At 38.1% G+C, this 24,564-nt stretch overlaps 1 protein-coding gene across 1 annotated transcript; it reads right to left on the bottom strand.

Annotated features, from left to right (window-relative positions):
* Positions 1-332: 332 nt before the first annotated feature.
* Positions 333-24,564, bottom strand: LOC134205548 (neutral ceramidase-like). Its single transcript, XM_062680868.1, has 4 exons — positions 23,743-24,564; positions 23,280-23,497; positions 21,822-22,682; positions 333-1,564 (listed from the first exon to the last, which is right to left on the bottom strand). Exons 2-4 carry the CDS (start codon positions 23,424-23,426, stop codon positions 458-460), a joined length of 2,115 nt encoding a protein of 704 aa, XP_062536852.1. The 5' UTR covers positions 23,427-23,497; positions 23,743-24,564; the 3' UTR covers positions 333-457.

The raw sequence follows: 24,564 nt of genomic DNA, 5'->3' as shown, positions 1-24,564 counted from the left end.
ACTCATAAAAGTGTTTTGGTACCACCCACTACCACCCTACAGCCTAAGCAGCCATACAACCGACCATTCGTACCATGTGAGGCTTGCTTGTGTGCTCAAACATACATTACTAGTAATACTTAATACGCTTGCACTAGTCGTGTACCACTGTGGGTGCGCGGTTATCACCTGCTGCCACCCTGCCGACGAAGCAGCCTTCGTCGGTGGAACCTTCACAGGCTCCGTTGACGACCTGCCGATTGTTTCACCCTCCAGGCCATACTGCCCCTCGGCACGGATCTTTTAATCGCTTGGGAGTCGGGTTCACGATATGACGATAGTTATACTTATCTTTTAACCTCAATTAAGACAGTCATCATAAACATAAACAAGGCATTTTTTGTTATTAATTTGACTAGTTCTTGTTCCCGCTTCTTTTATCACAATTATAGCGCATATTTGTAATCCTATATCCTATCTATAAAACATTAAAATTTCTAGTAGTACCATTGTAAGGGTACGTCCCGCCTAGAATGTATCTCCAGTATCCGAAATGTTGTATCCTATAAATTCCTTCGTCTGTATCTGGTCCCGTGTCCCATTCGAACTCGACATCACTATAGGCAAACAACGTTGACTTCCGAATCCATTTGAACTTGGTTTCCCAACTCGCATCAGTAGCTATCACTTTCCACTGATTATCTGCCACTTGTCTTTCAACTGTAAAATATGTCTTTTCATGCATCAAATTGTTCCGAGGATTACCCGCCACAAATGATGCCCGCACTGTTTCTCCACGAGCGTAGGTTTCGTTGGGCTGCTCTTGCACATCTCCAAAGTACATTCGGAATGGATGACCGTCGAACACAACCCCCGTTGAGAGTGTAATCTGTTTGTAGTCCTCAAATGGAGGGGATGGGCCCTCTTCTACGGATTCCCCGTTGACGACTTTTTTCATAAGTTCCTTAAAATTGTGCAAATATATCGTTAGGGTATGTGGTCCGTACAAAGTTGATGCTCCCTCGTAACGCTGAATAGCGTATTCCTCAGGGGTTGCTACATAGCTCGTATACATGTTTGACAATCCTGCCACCACCACCTGAACTTTTTTCCCACCGGCTTCTACAGAGGCTCCTTCAATAGTCTTTCTCAAACGCCTTCCTGACATGGTGGTGAACTCGGCTGGGACAGCAGCTATGACGAAATCTCCCAGCAGTAAAATCTGCGCTGGAACAATTTTCGGTTGCGTTTCGTACGAAAATGTCGTACGACCACTGGCAACAAGGATAGGCTTTGGAGCATGGCAAGATTTGTCTTCCGCCGTGGGTACCGCAATCAAGTCCCTGGCGGTATTCCAGAAGGTAGTATCCGTTAGCATTGCCTGACGGAAATCGAATGCTCCCGGTCCGTCAGTGGTCCCAGCCGCAAAGCTGTATCCCATCGCTGGATAGCAGCCGTGTACTTCCTCGGTGCGTTCGGTTGTGGAATTATAGTAGGGTACGGATGCCGCTGTCATGTCGATGAACTTATGAGCGAATGCAATGGGACCTTTAATTTCACGAGATTTTTTGGAACGCAGCAGTTTCTGGAATGGAAGTGAAAAATGTTAGAGGAAAATGATGTACATATTACTTATTTTTTAAATAGTTAGTTAGACTCTTGAAACCTGTAACCCATTACTCGTAGGATCCTTTCTTGATGAACATGCGTAAACTTCACAATTCGTGAATACCCTGTCCTATAGGAATCGATACTTTGTTTTAACAGACTCACATTAGTGATCGTCGAAGAGGAGAGGAAGGTTGAACAAATTTAGAATACCCCTACTACCAGGACACATTGATAATATAATTAGTAATCACTAATTACTTTTCCGTTAAACGATTTCTACGTTCACCAATTTATTTTTTTTGCTATGGATCACCAGGCTGATTGTAGCCCAAATGGTCTTATTTACTCATCCTACATATATGTACAACCTTCTTCATAATAACATGAAATCGCAGAATCTGTTTTTTGAATACAAGTCAACAACAAATAAATACTTAACAACACAAAGAACAATCGCATTGAAGACTGATCAGTACAATACAGGTCTCACACTTAGTTTCTTAGGGGCGTAACTGTATTGATCGATTTCTCTTAATCGATGTTAAATTTGTCATTAACTCAATTGTTTCAAAAACTACAACCGTGGCTATTGATTCTGGTGCAAGCTACAACCATCCTTTAGCGCAATTCGGTACAATAATAAAAAGAAACATCGACGAAGAGAAATCGATCTATACTAAAGTGACCAGACGTCCCGGATTATGCGGGACCAGTGGCGTAGCCAGAAAATTGGTCTGGGGGGGGGGGTTGGTTTCCGAACATTTTTTTTTCGAAAAAAAAATTGTTCTGAAAATTTTGTCTTTGGGGGGGGGTGTTATGTCCAAAACCATCCCCGTGGCTACGCCACTGTGCGGGATTCGTATAGTCCCGGATTCAGCCTACTTGCCCCGCATTGTCAGGCATCCAGGAAAACGTCCCGTATTCCTTGATGAACCTGCAGAGTCTTGATCAGGGCTGCCCAACGTACGGCCCACGGGCCGGATGCGGCCCTCGGCTCCATTTTTTGTGTCCCGCGGCATATACGAAAGATAAACTCTGATTCGGTCCGCTATAGCTTTTTAGCTGTCTCGAGAAGCTATTTATTCATTTTCAAATATGTAAGTTTTAAATCAAAGCTCGAAACGAAAAATTATATTTTACATAGTTACATATAGAAATGATTGCATAGAGCAATCTCGAGACACAAAAGGTTGATGTGGAACATCGCTAGATTGGCACGAGTACCTAGGTTACGTTCACATTCAAAAAAGGAAGGCCGGTTTGCTTTATTTGCTCAGAAAGTTTTGCTAGGGACACGGCAGGTATTTTCGTTTGTTCGTCATAGTCTCGAAAACCAATAAAAGATACGCTTTTTTGTAAAACTCATACGTACCAAATCGTAAGCTCAGGAGAAACGTTCTGCTATAAGGTACCCCGGGGCAAGTGGGTCCTAAAAAACGCTAGTTCAGTAAAATCGCTAAAGCATACTTAGAAAACAGGGTATTTCAGGACATTAACCACGGATACATCATTATATGCTTCCGTTGTTGAAGTGTAGACGTGTTGTAAGCCATTTATTCAGTTACAAAAATATTGGTAGTGACCTGTCATAAGACGAGTTTATACAATCCCATTGAATTCCACCACTTAATTGTATCTTGACAGATACGTATTTCGACCTCAACAGTAAGGCCGTCTTCAGTGTCTCGTACTTGACTCGACTTACGAGACACTGAAGACGGCCTTACTGTTGAGGTCGAAATACGTATCTGTCAAGATACAATTAAGTGGTGGAATTCAATGGGATTGTATAAACTCGTCTTATGACAGGTGAAAACATTCCACTAAAAAGCTCAAAATAATTTTCTTATCATTGGTAGTGGCATAAATAAATTTACCTGTGGGACCCACTTACCCCTTCAAAAGGGGCAAGTGGGACCTATTCTGCTCTATACTGTCGAACGAAACTAATTTGAAAAATGTAGATATAATACTCATGTAATTTCTGAGTTGTAGTATTTCAGATCATGGATGGAGGTTCATTGCTTGTCAGACTTTTGCTTTTGGCAAAAGAAAGGGATTACAATGTTAGCAGATATAGAATCAAGACAACAGCCGGTTTACCGTTTAATTGTCTGTTGTCTGGCTTTACATTAGCTTACTTTCTTACCGAATGTGTTAGATGGAAGAGATAAGCAAATCTTTGTTCACTTTTCGAATGAATGTTTCTCTGTTTAACACAAATTATTACATAAATTAGAACCTCAAAAGGAACGTTTTTATTCAGGCGGTGTTGTAAATTTGTAATAGAACGAAATGGCCAATTTATGTCTTAAGCACCTAATTTATCTTAAAATCTGTTAATCTGATGCGAAGTTTAAAAATAACAAAACACAAGACAAAACCTGTTGATCTATTGTAGAATAAGTAGATTGTTTGCACTGTAAACGGAAAATTTTGCATAGTTATTACCATTGCTCTTTTCCATGAGGGAGATAATTTTTAGAAAGTATAATACACATTTGGTAAATCAACTGTATACTACTTGTTAACAACTAAACCAACGATATCAACTGCATTTGATTCAGATCCATATGATATATGAGTATCGAAGTTATTTTTCACTAGACAACAATCTAGAAACAGGTAAAATTGCTCTATCAAAAATGTTGTTCAAATATGTCCCACTTGCCCCATGTATGTTAAAAATCAAGGGAAAGTGAAAATTGCAGATTTTGGCTTTAATCAAAACTTTTAAATCGTTTTTGATGTCACACAATTATTTAATTGCTCAAAATATTCACTTTCCACATCAATGATGAATTCAGGAACGACTATTTTGTTGGAAATCCATTGAATTAAAATAAAAGTGATGGATTTTGCCGGTAGTTTAAAGTCATGATTAAACAATAACATTAGTATGGTGCCGCAAATGGTTTTGATTTCAATTTTTTTTGTGTCAGGCGAATTCGTTGATAATTCTGCTTCATCTTTCTAGAACATTGTTACCATTAAAAATGTTCACCGATTAATCGGCAGCCATAGTACACACCTAACTTACCCCGTATTTTCACTTTCCCCGGGGTACCTTAGTGGAGTTCTAGCAAATGTACGTTGCTTTCGTTGGTTTTAGCCCCTATGACGATGGACGGGAATACCTGCCGTATCCCTATATTGAACGAACAAAATTTGAATCCAAGCATTCTATGAAATATGATTTTTGAAAAGGCTCAGGTAGGAAACAAAAGTTGGTAGAGCTTCAAATGTAGGGTGCTCGCTCAGTCAATTTAAATCTCCATTCATTGATTCAAATTAATGATACAGTGGATTATAGAAACAACAAACTCTCTTCACTCGAGCAAATACGAAGTCAAAAACTGCATTACGGGTAAGTTTTGCTGTTAGTAAGATTTCGGCAAAACGGGTGAAACCTTTCCAGGACGGGGAGCTTGTTAAGGAAAGCGTTTCGGTTGTTCTTTACATCGTGTGTCCTAAGGAAATAGCCTCCTTCAGTAGCACTAGTTTGCACAGCAACACGTTGAAGAGTACAAGTTCTCGCAGAAGATTTGAAAGCTATGTTACGTGAAAAGTCGTCTGCTTAATATTCTACTCTCTTGCAAACGATCAAAATACTGACGTGAAAAACGTGGCAAAGGAGGCTGTCTTCATCTTCGAGTGACAGAAAAATGGGCAGCTTTGACCCCTATACAAGGAGCAACTAACGGGAAAACCTGAGGGCTGATAAGAAATGTGTGAAGGTTTTTTTTTCCTTCGAAAACTTAAGTGACCTTACGATTGGTGCAGGTTTTGTAACACTCTTGTAGAGTAAATTATGATCTTCAAGAGCGTTGTAAAACTTAAAATGTTATTTGGGTCAACCACCAATTATGAATGATGTTGACGGAAATGACGAATACGGAGACTTGCTGCATTATTGCGAAGTTCATTGGTACCATGCTTGAGAGATTTTTTTTTCGAGAGAAAAAGGCACAATTTTTACAAGACAAAGGAAAACTACTGCTCGAGTTGAATGATCATGAATAGATGAGTGGCTTGGCTTTTCTAGCAGATATCGCCAAGCAGATATCTCAATGGCTTGAACATAAAGCAGTTTGGCACAGTGGGTTGCTGAAATCTGGTACATTTCTCTCATCCTGTTGAAAACATTTCATGCAAATCTGTTCAATATGCGGTATGTTCCCATTTTTCAACACCTTTTACCAATGTGAATAATTTACCTGAATTGTTTTAAATGGATCCCTAATGCAACGATAAAAACAAAATAAACAAAAAGGTTATTTGAAAGCATTAAAATCGTGTTTAGTTTTTTTTTAGAAAATAAAAAAAAAGTTAATTTTGAAAATGTTCAAAAAGTTATGTACCGAATATTTTCTGGCCCATTAGCAAGTGTGAATTCTAAAAATTGGCCCGCGGCTTGAACAGGTTGGGTAGGCTTGGTCTAGATAATGGTACCTGTGAACACCAATCTGCGAAACAACGCATCATAGTTTGAAGCTCCAATAAATCCGCGATATAATCATTTAATTTTTTTTTGGAAATTTTCATGTTATCTGTGTGAAATAAGCAAAAATTGGCCAGTGCTAATTGCGATACATCGTTTCTAAAAAGCAGTGGATCAAGGTTACTGCTCTATGGAGCGCTCGAGAGTGCTCTGGAGTTGTTGAATTGAATATTTCCGACACCGGCGAGTCTATCTTAAGGCTCATGAACAACACTTTCCGTCCTTCGAAAAATTGTTATGATAGTGCAACACCGAGAAATACCACAAACAATATAAAAAAATACGGATTTATGTAGTGGTTTGATGCCAATCTTTGTTCCTCCGAAACAAGCCGTGCACCAGGTAGGACCTGAACCAGAGCTATCATGTTCCGCCATCCTGTGTACACGATACACAAACCATTGGAAGTGAACTATACCAGACTCGTTTATACTGTTTTTTACAGCAGGTAAAAAATAAGTTCTTTACAATTATGGCGAACAGCTTTGAACTGACGCACAAAGAGGTGATTCTTTGATAATTCAGGATATCTCGTTTTTTGCCTTTCTTGTAGATTAAAGGCCCAAACGCAATTCAGCGGTACGGCGACAGAAACGAAAAATTTGACAGAAAATATATGGGCTAACTGTTAAATCTGCCATTTCCGTCGCCGTTCCGCTGTATTGCGTGGGAGCCTTAAGGATTTGTAAGATCTGTGGGTTCAAAACCATCTGAAGATATTTTAAAAAGTTTAGGTCATGACGTCCATGGATAATTGAAAGGATCTGAGTCAGTGGCAGAATCTGATAAAAATTAGATTTTTGAAAATGTGTAAATTCTGGAGCACTCCTAAATTCAGGTTTCAGGCGGAGCTAACCCACGGCCGCAAAGTCTAGTTAAAAATCATTTTCTATTTATTTATTTTTTTTTGGAAATCTAGAGTGTTTGTTCTTATGATATCGAGAAGTTAGTATTATACTGGGTGCTGAAGGTTGATAGGAGATTTTTTTTTTTGAACGTTTTCAAATTAAATAATATGTCCCGAATTGGACCAAGACAAATCTGGTCACTTTAATCTATACAGTTACACCCCTATGAAACTAAGCGCGAGAGGTCATTGTTTTTGGTTCCCCAGTAACTGATTCTAGATGTACGAGCTCTCTGAAGAGCAATCCCGTAGCTATGTTGACTTTATAAGTGCCTTCTCTTTCAACTTCCAATGAATACCAATCTTTAAGGATATCGCAAGTTTTCTGAATCGATCCACTGCGGAGCCTACTTTATGACGTCGATTTCGTCAGATGAATGTAAACAGTTTGACACTATTTCTCGCGTAGTGTCCATCGAGACGTGCTTTGCAATTCTAGCGAAAAATAGATAAAACCTGCTGGGTCCGATGGACATAAATTTATCTGTGAAACTATGTCTACATATCATAGTTTATCACACGTTAAATCGCCTATTGCAAACAAAAGTGGAGGCGTAGCTTGGGTAATTTTCATCTGAGGTCCGGCAGTAGTTATGCGATGTTGACTACATATTTTTAAGCGAGTTATTTCGCTGTTTATTTCAATGTAATCTGTGATAACAAACTCTGACAGCTAAATCGATTTCAATCGAGTTTGTTCGCACGCAGTGATACGCGATGTCAATAAATTTGCCTGTAATAAACTTTTAAAATAGCCTACTGTGTTATAAATTAAATAAACTGATTAGCAGGTTTTGATAAAATTTATTTAGATAATCGATTGTAGCCGTCCGATGTGTGGTTGTATTGGTAGATATGTTTGATTATTCAAACAACTTTTAGTAGAAAACTGGCAGTTGATGTTTTCCTTTTCAGCTCATCCACATGTATCACATGGTTCCATGTTCCTATATCAGAAATCTTTCAATTTTATTGGTTTGTAAGAGAGAACACAGTATGCAACCATATAATGACATGCAACTTTTTTTTTACTTTTTCACAGACCGCGGCATCTCAAGAATCCTCATTAGAATATCAAGATTCAGAATACTCAAAAGTTTCAGCAAGTTTCAGAATCTGAGTTTGCAAAAGTAAACTCAAACGTTGGTATCCCTTATACATATATAAATCGGAAAATGAAACACACATTTCTCTCTGATAAAATCTCAACATTTTTCCCGTGATGGATACCGTCAAGATTTAGTAAACATGCTGTTTGCCAGAATCTCAATAAAATGGCATTACGGCATTTGGCATTGGCATTACGGCATTGGCATTATGGCATTGGCATTACGGCATTGGCATTTTTGAGAAATTGATTCATTTTCTAGATTACATCTATTCAGATAGCACTGAATCAATAATTTCACGCCTATGAAGCGCAGCCATAAGCTCCACACTCGCCAAATCGTTTTGTAACTTGTTCAAGGCCCTCTCGTATGTATAGACGACTTCGTCAGTAGATGGGAATAACCAGCGCGGGGATGGGGGGCGTGTGGGGCGGCACATTAATTGGGTAATTCTCGCTGAGACCGGGTCACTATTTGCACGATGTTCTTAAACATGCCTAAATTTATATTTTTTCGAAAGCTTTCGGCGAGTATATTAAAGATCCGAGTTAAATTCTTCAGAAAGATGAACCCCTCGTTAGTTATACACGAAATCATTTTAATGGACCCCTCGATTTTTGTCAATTCTTGACTCTCCAAAACTTCAATAACTCTAACATTTCTCAACCGATCATAGTGATCAGCATATCGTTGAAAAGATTATGAGTGTATCCTCAATTTATAATAAAAATAGAAGCATATTGAATTTGTCCGCCATCTTGGATTTCTTTTTTAAAACTATTTTTCTGTCAGGTTCGCAATCCCGTTTTTGAATATTAATACATCGATGGAAAGTTTATATTGTGCATTGCGTCCAAAAATCTCAGGTGTATGTTTTTTCTATCAAAAGTTATGTACGATCAAGATCACCAGTTTTTTCTACAAGGGAGAATGCATTTACGCACGACGCATCATATAACTTGATTGATGATCTGGGTCGTGCGTAAATACAAAATACACAACAACAAACAAATGTTAAAGATGGTGAATAAATAAATATATAGAATAGATAAATAATAATCCGTTTGTGTAGCTAATTTCTATTTTTATAGTTTCAATGCAATGTCCCACATAGTAAGAAAACTTCTACCACAGACAAACAGACATAATTCACTCATCAAATTCATCGTCGTGCAAACACTAACGGCATCTGTTGTTTTCACACAGATGGGCAAATCACGAACCAGATGGCGGTAGTGATCAAACGTCAAACTCGAGCAAATCCGATGTGCGCGCCACGAGTGATCGATTGGGCAACTAATAATTATTTAAACTGACCAGTAAATCAGTGAACGATGGAAATCTCACAAGTGTTATGTCTGTTTGTCTGTGCTTCTACTGTATTCTTGCAACACAACAACTAAATCTCAAATTGACAAATGTACGATGCGTTTATCCCACCAGCCTGGTGCGCAACAGTTCGGAGAATGGAGTTTCCGAAATTCATCGTCAGGTAAGTACTTTACTCATTCGAGCAATTTTGTCCCTTTTATTCAGGCGACTAGCCGAGTAAACCATTCTCCAAAAATCGACACTTTCTGCGCTGTTTTCATATAGCGAAGTGCTATTCAGCGCACCACTTCCGAAGTTAGGTTCAACGTACGGATTGTGAGAAAAATCCAACTTCGCTAGCCCCCAATTTCGGATTTCAACTGGATTGAGTATATTTAGAGCTCAAGACTCCATCACGAAGTTATGAAAATTAATTACTGTTGCCAGACTTGCCGAAATGTTTATTTTATATAAAACACATGTTCACGGTGAATCAAATATATGGGTATTTATCGGTTAAATTTTTTTATACACCACTTGGAATGTAACAGAAGCTTACATACCATGTTTGAATATTTATTTCTGGTTTATTTGTTCAATCCGACAAACACCAAAGATTTTTTTTTCAATGGATAAATCTGGCAACTGTGAAGAGATGATTATTTTCTTGTGTGTGCACACCTTTGTTTGTGTGTTGGCTGGCGTATACGTTGTATTGTTCGGATTGAATGAAGTTGCATCGCGAAGATGATGCACACACCATTTCACTTATTGCGCTAGTGAATTTGAGTCTTCCGCATTTTACTACATTCACAATACGGTCGTCAAATTTGTCTCTCACTTCGATTTTTGGAAAGCAGTTTTCGACAATTTTTGGACGTGAAGTGAATTAATTGGTAGTCAAGATTGAAGAAAAATGTGAAACTCAGTTAGTGAATATGTTTTAAGAGTGATAAAATCAAAGAATCAGTGGTAAAAGATCAAGTGAAAAATCAAATGGAAGTTTATGTGTTTGCTCCGAGCGTTCGGAGTAAGTATGCGTTCGGTAAAAATACGAATGACGGCCTAGGAAAAAGGCAGTTTTCAACGTTTTTCCAGCAATTCCTCAGTAATTGTTAGTTTGGATAAGTGAAAAACTAATATGAAAATGTAATGAATATGTAATGATGGAGGTAAGTCGGCAAATAGCCCCAAAATATTGAGTTTAGTTTAAAACTGTATTAGTATTAGTACGGATTCGAATAAAATCATCGTCATTATCGGATTGATTACGGTTTATAGAGCCTTAATCAAGACTAGCTGTCAGGCAAAAAGCTGTGAAACCAGCAAAAAAAAAATTTAGCTGGATTCCAGCAGAACTCATTATGCATTATTATTGCTGTGTAATCAGTAAACGCAATTTTGTTTTTTCAAATTCTGTAAATTTATTGAAAATATATGTGAATGGTTCAATGATTTTATTCTTCCAAACATAAGAGATAACGTCATAACTGTTGAAATAAAAAACATCCAAAAACAATCTAAGGAAACAGAATATGTTCAATTCAACAAATCAGAACAGACTTAATAATAACTTTTGATAACTCCTGACAGCCAGACGATTCGAGGCAACCTTGAAGCTAGCTGAACGTTTTTGCCATCAGCTAAATATTGTGATTATGTATCTGTTGTTCGCACTAATGCAGATAATGGTCCCAAATACCTAGCTGGTAATGTGAGAAAATGATTTGGGAAATTGCAAACACTCGCTGCTCAGACTTTCGGAAGATACAAACTGCCGCTGACTCTTCTTTTTCCGTTGATTTATCATATTTTTCATGAAATCGTCATCGAAAAAGCGTTTGAAACGGTTTTGCTTCTCCTTACCAATATTTCGGGAACTTGCGCTATGAGTTCCAGGAGCCCGGATTCATTATGTTTAACAAACAAAACTTTGTTCAATAGATTGGGGAACGATTCGGTACTTCATCTCATAGCTCCCATTTCCATCCCATCAAGAACAAAGCAATGAAAAGGAATTTGATTGGTTTTTTATTTTTATGATTTTTTCAGCAAAATAAGTGACAAGATTGGAGCTGTATTTCTCTGTTTTGCGATGAGATGAATACATGTTCAGTGAGATGGAAAATGGAACAGTTCCCCTATTAAAATTGATGTGAATTTTTAACTTACGGTTGCAAATTATTGCTGCGTCCAAAAGTTTAAAAAGAACCGTTTTCTACGTGCACAGCTTGGGACATCCTCTTTCTCCTCAAGAAAAAAAAGTTGCTGTCATTTTTGATTAAATTCTTGTTCACACTATAGGCGACCAGCGCTATGCTGCACGACCAGCAAAATTTGTTTCGCTGTTTCCAGTTCAGCATTTCGTTTTGCTGAAACAAAAATTAGAAATTCGTCTGATATTGCGTAATAGTACATTAGAGTCGCTTTATAGAAGGGGGCTTCACATTAGATGCCTCTCAATAACGGTTGACAATATCAGGAAGTACGACGGTCAGACCGCATCGTGCTTTCGTGCTGTGCGGTTATTTCTCTCTTTGCGGAAGGAAGTTTTTAATACTACCCGAAGCTATTTTAATTTCAACGGTGCTTCTTAGCGCTATTTGTACCCACTGATCCCGTTACGATCTTTGCAAGGACCCGTGCCTTCGTTTTACGTTGGACCCGTTTGCGGAAGTAAAATTCCGACAAGCGGTGGTAATCCTGCAGGGACACCGTTCTGGGAAAAAACCTCTTAGAAGGTCACGTATCCACGCTCAGCAATGAGTATTAACAAAAACAAGAGGAAGGGGGAGTCTCTGAATTCTCCACTTCCTTCAAAGAAACAAGGTTTCAAGACCGTCCTGCCAAAGCGCGGAAAAAATAGAAGGAAGCTGGAGAATTCAGATATTCCTTCTAACTCTAATATCGGAAATAATTCTTCTCCAATCGAACTGAGCAATCAGTTCGATTTGATTAATGATGAAATTGAGTACATCGAATATACCTCTAGCCCATGTGATTCGATTCATGCGAAAAAGCAAAGGATTCCGCCAATTGTGGTATCTGTTGCCGAGTTTTCTGGCTTCCGGAATGAGATTTTGAGTAACCTTCAGGGGATCAAGGTTTCATTTCAGATTGCTAGGAAGGGTGACTGCCGCGATTTGCCGGGATCCTTTGACGATCGCAAACGTCTTCTTCAGTATTTAACTGAGAAGCGCCATAAATTCTTCACATACGACGACAAAACTGAGCGATTTTTTAAAGTCGTCTTGAAAGGTCTCCCCAGTGATGATAAATCACTGGATGAGATTAAAATTAAAATTTCTCAATTACTTGGATTTGCGCCAGTCCAAGTAATTAAGATGAAAAATAAATCCTACTCTGGTACTTCCCAGAGGGGCATTTCTCAAGAATTTTATTTAGTTCATTTTAACAAAAGTGAACTAAATAATATGAAAAGTTTGGAAAAGGCCTGTATTATGTCCCATGTCCGTTTTACATGGGAACATTTCCACTGAGCCTGGGGGAAATTCAAAACCCCACCCAGTGCCTTAAGTGCCAAAAGTGGGGTCATGGAACCAAACATTGTCACATGGATGCTAAATGCATGATTTGTGGTGGAACCTCTCACGCCAAGGACGCATGTCCTGTGAGAGAAAGATTCAATAAATTTAAATGTGCAAATTGTGGGGGCAATCATAAATCCAATTTCTGGGAATGCCCTTCACGCAAAAAAGTTTTGAATTCCCGTGCAAAATTGATGACGGGAAATTCCAATCGGATCTCAGATTCGACGGGTAGAAATTTTTCAAACGCTCAAATTTCAAAACCAGTTACCGGTCGAGCAATTCATACCCACCACAATTCACAAACAAATTTTGCCGCTCGTCAACGGGTAGCAAGCACTTCAGTAAATTACAATTTTTCGAATGTACCTACGTATGCAAACATCGCTGCTGGTAGACAAAATTTCTCTTCTCAAAATGAGGTTTATACCCATGTCCCAACGGAAAATAATGGTCATGTTGCCGATTCAGGTAGCATGACTGCTTCCGATTTTGATTTTTTAACTGAACAATTGCATCACATGATTGATGCAATGTTCAAAGCAAATACCATACCAGAAGCTGTTCAGGTTGGTATAAAGTAAAATTGTTATCGGACTCCGTTTTAATGGATCTAAATAATTGTGTGAAAGTTCTAAATTGGAATGCCCGCTCTCTAAAGGGTAAGGAAGATGAATTATTCAACTTCCTAACAGTTCATAATGTGCATATTGCCATTATAACTGAAACCTATTTAAAACCAGGACTCTCCATTAAACGAGATCCAAATTATTTTATCTACAGAAATGATCGTCTTGACAGCGCCTGTGGTGGGGTCGCCATTGTCATTATCATTATCATTGTCATGTATCAAACATAAATTATTTTCTTCATTTGAAACCAAAGTTTTTGAAACCTTGGGAGTTTCTGTTGAAACAAATGTTGGTAAATTTTCCTTCATTGCAGCCTATTTGCCTTTTCAATGCAATGGGCAGCTAAAGAATTTGTTGAAAGCTGATCTTCAAATTCTGACTCGCAACAAATCAAAATTCTTCGTAATTGGTGACTTCAATGCCAAACACCGTTCATGGAATAATGCTCAAAGCAATTCCAACGGCAACATTTTATTTGAAGATTGTTCTGCGGGATATTATACTATTCAATATCCCAATGGCCCAACTTGTTTTTCATCCACTCGAAATCCTTCGACAATTGATTTGGTTTTAACAGTTCAAGTCAGCTGTGTGGCCAATTGGTAACTCATGCTGACTTTGACTCTGATCACCTTCCTGTGACATTTGATATCTCACAAGAAGCCATTCATAATCCAATCAGCTCTACTTTCAATTATCATAGGGCTGATTGGGATTTATATAAAACGTATATCGATAGGAATTTTGATGTTGATATTCCTCTCGATACCAAAAATGATATTGGTAATGCTCTCGTATCTTTGACAAATTTAATTGTCGAAGCCAGAGGCTTTGCAATTCCTAAATGTGAAATTAAATTCAACTCCATTATTATTGACGACGATCTTCAGCTACTGATCCGTCTTAAAAAATGTGAGAAGAAGGCAATACCAAAGAACTCGCGATCCCGCGTTGAAAGTTATTTGGCGAGATTTGCAAAATGAAATTAAAAAACGTTTCGCTATTCTGAGAAATACCAACTTTGAGAATAATGTCTCGAAGTTGGATCCCAGTTCGAAACGCTTTTGGAAATTAACGAAAATTCTTAAAAAACCTCAAAAGCCAATTCCAGCGCTTAAAGAGGGAAATAAATTTTTATTAACAAATGGCGAAAAGGCTCAAAAACTTGCTCAGCAGTTCGAGAGTGCCCATAATTTTAGTCTAGGTCTCACTAGTCCAATTGAGGATCAGTTTACACGAAGCTTCGAAGACATTCTCGATCAAGATAATGTTTTTGACTCTTCGTTGGGAACTAATTTGGATGAAGTGAGATCTATTACTAGAAAATTTAAAAATATGAAAGCCCCGGGTGATGATGGTATTTTCTACATACTTATCAAAAAACTTCCTGAGAGCTCTTTATCCTTTTTGGTTTATTTATTTAACAAATGTTTTCAATTGGCATACTTCCCAGATAAATGGAAAAACGCCAAAGTTGTTCCAATTTTGAAGCCGGACAAAAATCCAGCTGAGGCTTCTAGTTATCGCCCAATCAGTTTGCTTTCTTCAATAAGCAAACTGTTTGAAAAGATTATTTTAAAAAGAATGATGGTTCATATTAATGACAATTCTATTTTTGCTGATGAGCAATTTGGTTTCGCCATGGGCATTCAACCACTCATCAGTTATTAAGAGTTACGAACTTAATTCGGCTCAACAAATCTGAAGGATATTCGACTGGAGTTGCTCTTCTTGATATAGAGAAAGCATTTGACAGTGTTTGGCATGAAGGTTTGATTGTAAAATTGATGAATTTTAATTTTCCGCTGTACATTATTAAACTGATCCAAAATTATTTATCAGATCGCTCACTGCAGGTAAACTATCAGAATTCTAAATCTGATAGATTACCTGTAAGGGCTGGTGTCCCCCAAGGCAGCATACTGAGGCCCATTTTGTATAACATTTTTACTTCTGACTTACCTGATTAACCACCAGGGTGTCGAAAATCTTTGTTTGCAGATGACACAGGTCTCTCAGCCAAAGGGCGTAGCCTTCGTGTCATTTGTAGTAGATTGCAAAACAGTTTGGATATTTTCTTCACTTACTTGCAAAAATGGAAAATTTCCCCGAATGCTTCCAAAACTCAGCTTATAATTTTCCCACATAAGCCCAGAGCTTCTTATTTGAAAACTTCTAGCAGACATATTGTCACTATGAATGGGGTTCCAATTAATTGGTCTAGTGAAGCTAAATATTTAGGACTTCTGCTAGATCAAAAATTAACTTTTAAAAATCACTTTGAAGGCCTTCAAGCCAAATGTAACAAATATATTAAGTGTATATATCCACTTATAAACAGAAAATCAAAACTTTGTCTTAAGAACAAACTTTTGATTTACAAACAAATTTTTAGACCTGCCATGTTGTATGCTGTGCCAATATGGTCTAGTTGCTGCAATACCAGAAAGAAGGCACTTCAGAGGATTCAAAATAAAAATTTGAAAATGATTATGAAGTTGCCTCCGCGGTATAGTACCAATTAACCTTCAAAGAATTTATAAGATTGAGACATTGCAACAAATGTCCAACAAAATAATTTCCAAATTGAGACGAAAATCGTTGCAATCTTCTATTGCAACGATTAGCTCTTTGTACCATTAGTATAAATTAGGATAAGTTTAGTTTGAGTTTAAAACATTGTAATTTCTACATGGTTCAATTCAACCAGAGGAAAAATTCTAACTGCCAGAGGCAATTGAAATGTATTAATAATAACTAAAAATATGACATAGCAAATAAGGATGATAGTGTTAAGAAAACACGGAACACCTAGTCTAAGAGATGAATGCATGTATTAGATAATAAGCAAATAAAATTAGTTAAAAAAAAAAAAAAAAAACATCGAATTTGCCCCTACCGATACAAATTCTTGGAAGGCTGTTGCTTATGTTGTCCTCTCTAGAGCCACTTCCTACCATGTACTTCGTCTTCGACCTATTGATGACTAGTTTGTTCCGTTTAGTTTCCGTCTTCAATCTGGGGTGGACTTCCTCCATATTTTTAAAGTTACTTGCCATACTATTTATGTCGTCGGCGCAACCGAATAGTTGAACGCGCTTTGTAAAAATTGACCTGTCCCGTCAAAAATTTTAATTCGCTTAATCGATTCTTTATTTTATTTAAGGTCAACTGTCCCAAAGAACCCATATTCTTTAAACCTCAAAGCATTTTTAAATTTTTCAACAAAAAATCGAAAAAGTGCTGTTTTTTAAGCTTGGCCTAACATTTGCCCGACCTTGAACGAAGTCTCAATGGGTAGTGGACGTAGTGTCAGCTCTCCTCCGAAAAGAGGATGATTTTAGTAATCAAACATCGTGATTTATGATATGTTTCCCGTGAAATCCGTAAATTAAGGCACTCCAAAAAAAGTGATACTTATAAAATTGTATAGTAGTTTCTGCTCAAAATGTAACAATAATGTTATTATAAATGTGATTCATCATGGCAGAAGTTCTAGAATTTGCTTTCGGTGTTGGTTATATTGGTCTTTCCAATACAAACAAGGCTAAGTGTATTGCTTGTGTAAAGTATCGCAATAGCCTTGTGCGTAGTTTACCACCATGTGCTTGAGTGATAGAATTAAGCTTGAAATAGATCTCACGAGAGAATTTGTGCGAGAAACGAGAATACTCGTATAATAAACGTTCCACTCTGTAGGAATGTTTCCTGTGTGCCTTCGGGTTCATTACGTCTTTATATGCGTTCAATATTAATCCGATATGTACATATAGGCAATTGATATTGTTTATTGTTACCCTTGCCTCACGAATAAGTCGCATGATTGTAAACATGTGTATTGAAGTAGTGGAAGGAAATGCAGGTAAGCCTAGTGTCATAATTAGTTTCAAATACAAGTATGTGGGCCTCCGGTTCATTGTCGAAGTGATCGACTGTAGTTCTAAAATGTTTTATTTATGTGCATAGAAGACTATTCTCCTGGTCACCATACATGCATGATGTTCAGCCAACAAGGTCGTCTTTTGGCTTTTCCAACAAAGTTTGGGCATATTTAGTGTATCGAAGAGCGCTACTACCAAAGTGGTAACAAGTTGATTGTTTGTTGTAGTTTCACAAAATCTATCCAACACATCTGGACCGATTGACATGTTCTCGAATCATGCATTATTCTTTATTACAAGTTAACCATATGCGTATTGTAATACTTTCTAGGCTCAATTCTCATACACTTGAAGATATCTGTGCTATTGCTTGAGTGATTACACAAATACATCAATAACACAGTTCGTCTATTTGGGGGAAAACTAACTCTTGAGCTATAGGCTCTTTCTTTGCTTTGGTGGCTTTCATCGAGAGAACATCTTGACCTTGCGAATTCGTGATTTTCATTTTATTTTCTTCCCTTCCAATACAAAATGGCTTCCATCAACGCTCCTGGAGTTCAGTTACAGTGCACCGAAACTACTTTGTCTGGTAAGGTTGTGGATATCGAGTCCCAGTTTTCAAAAACGGGTGACTGTAGTGTCGTGGAAACAGGCTTGCCGGCACTGGATTCTGGTGATGTGATTAATTCCGCAGATAGTGTTGTTGAAAACGCGAATGGAACGGATATTGGAGCGATGAATACCGATGAATACAGTATTGACCAATGGCGTTTTCAAGTGCGGCATGAGAGAGGTCAATTTACGCCTGCGTTGAAAGACGCCCTATTGAGGGATCTGAATGTGTTCCTCTATTCTTTACCAAGTTCTTCGTTTACCCCTAGTTTTAGGGGATCTGGCTTAAGGTTTGGTGTGGTTTGGTTTTCTCCTTGAAAAGCTCAATGCCATTAACGAAAAAGCTGGAGAATATAGGTTCACTATTGAACCCTTTGCTGCACATCAGAACAAAATCTGTGTGAATATTCCCTGGGACTCTAAGGAAGGTCTACGGGACGCACGTTTTGAAAAGACTTAAGTTTCAAAACCCGTCTATCATGGCAGATCGCTGGAAAGTGTTTAAGACGAAGACAACAGCAAATAACAAGTTGTTGTTCTGTAGCATTGACGATGCTTCTTTAAATCTTCTGCGCAAGCAAAACTTTCGCTTGAACTATGAGTTCAATAAAGTACACGCTGATGTACTTCTGCAGAAAAAATCTGCTTTGTCTACGAAAAGTAGCTCTATGAAACGTAATTATTAAATGTCTCTAATTGAGGCCTTTACATGTTGCTAACTGCAACTCATTTATTGAACTGCGGGTTCCATTAATTTCAATCCATCGTGATTGCCAAACTTTCCGCTTGACGGTTTATTCAAGGACAACTCTGTTCTGATAATTACACATTCACACACACACTTTACTATACTTCTTCTAATACTTTCTATCCCATCCATCCTTTTCCTTTCTCCGCCCAGGTAAATGATGATAAGGCTTGTTGTATGGCGAGGCACAAATCTCCCATTAGTAGGGGAACGTGCGCCTGAGCCGATATTTCTGATACCTGATACCAACAATTTTTATTCGCTTAATAGATTCTTTATTTTATTTAAGGTCAACTTTCCCAAAGAACCCATATTTTTTTAAACCTCAAAGTATTTTTAAATTTTTTAACAAAAAATCGAAAAAGTGCTGTTTTTTAAGCTTGGCCTAACATTTGCCCGACCTTGAACGATTTTTTTTGTTTATTACCAGACGTATATTCTTCGTAAATACGATAATATTATCTTCTTTAACGCGATGTTAGATTCCTTTAACACGATGTTTGATAGCAATAACGAAGGTCCACCGCCTTACCGTAATTTTATCAGTTTATCCTGCAATACGTATTTGTGCATTTATCTTTAAATTTTATTTAAGTGATTTTTCTTATAGTTAATAGTCCTCCACAGGTTTGTGCATTTGCTGCCATAGCTGATCTCTATAGTTTGTTACAGATGCAGCTTTAATGTTGATGAATAGATGATGTGTAAGCCATGAATACCGCCTGGTACTGCCCAACGAACTATCGGGCAAATGATGTCTATCGGCATGGAATTTGGTAGAGTGCGTTCCAGGCGGCGTTCAGTAATGTGATTGGGTGGCAGTTGCTACTGTACATGTCAGGTTGTGGTGCGTGGTCTTTATGTGAATGGATTAACTTCCCACAGAACCTTCGTGCGTTTATAGCACGGTATAGTCGCTTCATTGATCATCCTACTGGGGCTTTTTCTTCCGGAAAATCGAGTTTTGGCTGTTCCGCTTCCGCAATGTGCTTCGTTTGCCCCCGTATGGTGTTGCAGTGCTTTCTTTGTACAATTATCGATTTACTCCAAAGTTTTAATTTTTTATAGAAAATTAATATCTACACAAATTTTAAGATTAAATTATTTTGCATAGATGACCTTTCTTTCCCTGTTTTTTTCAGGTCCAGTATAAACATATCTTATAGGTTACGAGCTTATGTCGATAAGAACCCAATTCCCAGCAATATTAAGTTAGGAGTATCAAAGTGTGTAGATGTACTTGTCATGCAAAAGGTCGAGAATCGCTGCTTTATTAGTGCCAACTGAATTAATCAAAACGAACAATAATACACCTCTAGCTGACCTATAATTGCGAAGGCATAGTTCAGCCGATAGGTTCCCAAACTAAAAGTCGGGACAAATAAGAGTTAATGATATCTGTATTTTGTTCAAAAACTTCATTCTGACTTGCCAAACAAAAAATTTCTATCGCGCCAGATTGAATATCGACAGAATAGTTATTCATTGATATAGTCAAACACGTATGCCTGATGAGAATCTTCAATCGATTCATAAAACAAATCATCGAATCCGTAGAACCGTGTAGTTTGTGCTTGAATCACCTTGATTTTTTATGTTGTTGATTTGAAGAAAATGTAGTGAATTCCAACATTTCTCTAAATAAATTTTCTTCAAATTTCACATAAAAAAAATAATTGAAAATAAATAACTTTATCAGGTATTAACTAAACCTCCTGGGCTTCATACAAAAAAATTTGTGAACTTCTGATCCCGACTGTAGAATAAAGAAAGAATCTAAGCAGAGCAGATCGTTTTTCTATTACCGTAGCAATTTCCATGCTAATGAAGAGTAAAACATTATGCGTATCACGATGACGCACACACAAACTCACCCCAAGTAGTTTGAAATCAAAACTAGAACAGTACTCCCTGAAGCTTTTTCAGCAAACTACCCGCTTCGCAGGTAAACAACAACAATTCATCTCACGGCCTATGATTATTGTTTTTCTCAGTTGCGAATTACGCCGTTGTCTAGTTTCAAGTGTAGCGTGCTATGAATGCGACACGGCTCACAGTGGCGACGCACATTTCTAGTTTGTTTCGTCTTGGAATTCATAACATTTACAAGTTGCTTGCAAGATTGTTTGACGTCATGACGTGTGCGCCGGAGAAATGTTTTACTTGTTGGTCACAACTGTATATTGTGACCAACTGGCATGAAGGGGTCTAGGTTATTTTTAGTCATAAATAATTGCATTATTATTTAAATTGTTAATTAATTAAAAATTGTTTTTGTACATATCTTTAAAAAATGTTATCATACACGAAAAATCTAAACTCGAGTCAATTTACTCCACTATGTTTTCACTCTAAAGAATTTTGGGAATTTCTTAAATTTGTTGGTATCTAAAAAGTTAGACAACAATTCCCAAGTAAAGTACCGTAGGGTGAGAGGATAGATTGGGTAAACAAATTAAAAACTCTTTCTAGTTTCTATTATAGGCATCTTCATTGTTCAAATTGTATACAATTTGATTTGGTCTTAGAAACATGACACAATTATAGAATGGAAGTATGTAAAGATAAGAGCTGGAATAATTCAAAGCCATAGCTTTTCTTTTCGTCATAAGTCACCAGACTAATACAAGATATGGTTCTGTTACAGATTTAGAGCCTAAACACATCAACATTGAGCTCAATTAAATTTAGTTGATGGAATAATATGTTGTTTATGCATAGATGCCATACTGTTCATTGTTACCCATAATAAGACTTCACATAATATGACAAGTTCATTGTAATGAATCAGTCAATAAATTATAAAGTTGCTACCTACGTGCCGCAGCTCACATGTTCAGCTGCTAGAATATATCTACTTCATATTACATTACAACGGATAGTAGTAGCTTTGCCTCAGGTAATCCATTAGTACGTATGTCTGATCTAATCATCGTTTTGTATTACACATTGTTTTAATCACGGACGATTCACACTTACCGATGCTGCTTTGTAAATCCGCGTGGCAATCAGTTTGGTACTATCGAACATGTCCCTTCCAGGACCAGACGCTATACAGGAACCCGCTCCGCTAGGGCAGGAAGATGTTAGTAAATCACACGGAAGTCCAGTTTTCTCGCACTTGGGTCCCATTACGTTTGGTGAGACGTCACCTAAATTCGACGCTGCCATTGCTCCCACAAAATCACCTTGCCCCGGTAAGCTGTCCGGGTCCATTTCCTTTTCGAGTAGAATTGACGCATAACCAACATTATCGCTGGACAAATAACAGTTCGTTTTATTCATTGAGGTTGGATGAACAGGGAACCAATTAATTGCGCCCAAGGGCTTTCCCTCGTTATTTACTAGTTTCAGTTGCACTAGTTTCTTATCGGTGTAATCTTTATATAGCAAGCGCTCTTCTTTGGGGTTATTTTCGTAGGCGCTAGGACTGCGATTGATGTTGGCATCGACTACCTCCGTTTCCGCCACATAAACGCGTCCTTCCTGCATGTTTTCATGTGCTCTTACAATACTAAGTGCGATTCCCTCGACCATGGCGTTGAAATTCTGTGGAACGAACCCCAACGATGCAATGTCATAAAGGAATGACATCAAAAACCCAGAAGGAACACTGTGGCTGTGCGTTCCACTAAGAACTACATTTTCAAACCGATACAGATCTCCATACTTCTTCTGCAGTAGATCAATCACATCTCGTTTCACGGCGTGTCCCATCATTCCGGCATCCGCACTAACGAACACAATTCGTTCCCCCTGTTCATCCTCGAAGATGAAAGCTCTTGAAAATTGTCGCAAGTGGATGCCATGACCTCGCTGTGAGAACTCGGCGTAGCCCATCTGCAAAACAAAAAAAGAAAGAGAAATTAAACGCTAACTTACACCGTTGAATGCACTTTCTCTGTGGTTAGTAAAACCTGTTTTAAAGCTAAACATGTTTTAGAGTTAAACAAGATGCAGCGATGAACTACAGCATTTCTCAATGCAGGTTACAAAGTTCATCTTCACAAATGGCAACTAAAACAAACAAATAAAATTGCATTTGTTACGCTTTAAATCAACTATCAACTTTGCAACTAATAAAATAAAACAAATCAAAGCTGTTATTGCATAGCTAATTTTTGTCAGTTCAAGATGATTGTTTTATAAGATCAATGGAATTGAAAGCAGTGGCTGGTTTATATCTATCTCTTCATCCGGGAGTTTGGCAGAAGGTAGATAATGAGATTTAAATCGTCATAAATAATACCCTTCGCTTGCCTTGAAACCCACTTTTATAAAACATTCTTCATGCCTGCCGTATCCTAACGGAACAATCAATCAAATCTACCAAAGAATTTATTTCCTATACATGCACTTGGGAAACGCTGACTCAAATAACTTGTTTTTGCGCTATAAAGCTATGCCCATTGAGCGCCACATACTGTTATTACTTACAAATCCAATCTCGACTGGTGGTCCGGTGCAATCGGCTCGCCCCACTCCAATCCGATACGACGAAACGGGCGGGATCAACAGGTTCGAGAGTACAAGCAACCCTACCACAAGCAGTGGCAGGCGTAGTTGCTTCTCCAACTGCGTCATCTGCTGATATGAGTTGTTCGTTCAACTAACCGTTTGCGTACGCTTCCAAACATTCAAGCGTGCTCGGAGTTCTAAAAAGGGGTTGCGAGAAAGAGAATCAAAACTGCAATATATCTATCGCAAAAATAGATCCGCTCGTTTGATGTTGTTATGGGATATCCCGTTAGCGATTCACCTTGCGATATCGAAAATCGAAGTGCAAGTGGATTAAATACAATGTCGTGATAAGATAAAATTACGAAATTAGTAACACTGGAACCTTATTATTTGCATTCGGGGAAATGACTAGGAATTTGGTTCACATTTATCAACTCACTTAATCTAACAGCATTAATGCACCGCACGCAACACTACAATAGAAAGGAATGTTTTCGATACCGACAGCTCTGAATAATTACGCGCTGTGCTCTCCACTATGTACCCTTCACTAAATGCAGGGCAATCACACTTTTTCTTTGTTTTGTCTCCAGGAGGCTTGCTAGACTCAGCACCACAGACGGCTTTCTTTGCAAACACTAACTTTTCTCCGCTAAAATCACTTATCGCGTACGAACCCGTCGAGCTGCTCAGCTGTACTGAAATGAACGCCGTCGACTCCTTTGCCGCACGCGGTCCCCTTCCTGGTTTTCCAAGTTCTGCTGCGAGTCCATCCTCTCCGCGTTCTTTGTGTGGGCTTTCGCTTTTGCTTACGGTAGCAGCAGTGCGTTGATGGAAACTTGTTTATCGCCAAACATAGAGTGCGATATGACAAGGGACGGAGTGACGAGGCAATGTACTGAGGAACGTGGAAGGATTGTGATAAGATGAGCCGCTACGGGTTTAGCCTCCAGTTCCATAGGGCCGTAATGGTTACAGTTGCGGCATTGACATTGATCGAAGAGGTCACCAACATACCACCATTAGATTCGATTGATAATTATTCGTCCTTCAATTATCGCGAATAAATTGGTTCACTTATTCATGTTAATGATGATGAGATACTGGCTGTCTGATTAGTAATTTAGAGCAATCCAACAGCCTTCCACAGTTCAGACTCAGGTCAATACGAGTAATATCTTGTTTACTATTTCTTATCAGTAATGAAACTGGACCAATTATTTACGATTTATAAATGAAAATTATGATTAATGAGCCACTC

This window comes from Armigeres subalbatus, chromosome 1 (assembly GCF_024139115.2).
Source record: "Armigeres subalbatus isolate Guangzhou_Male chromosome 1, GZ_Asu_2, whole genome shotgun sequence".
In the NCBI taxonomy this organism is placed as follows: domain Eukaryota; kingdom Metazoa; phylum Arthropoda; class Insecta; order Diptera; family Culicidae; genus Armigeres; species Armigeres subalbatus.
This window is presented reverse-complemented; position numbering and strand designations above follow the sequence as displayed.

Excerpts from the sequence above, each read along its gene's own strand:
- LOC134205548 (XM_062680868.1), bottom strand. The coding sequence starts at position 23,426 with ATGACGCAGTTGGAGAAGCAACTACGCCTGCCACTGCTTGTGGTAGGG. Across the intron at positions 22,683-23,279 it reads CACCAGTCGAGATTGGATTT|ATGGGCTACGCCGAGTTCTC; the intron begins GTAAGTAATAAC and ends TTTGTTTTGCAG. Across the intron at positions 1,565-21,821 it reads GGATTTACAAAGCAGCATCG|AAACTGCTGCGTTCCAAAAA; the intron begins GTAAGTGTGAAT and ends CTTCCATTCCAG.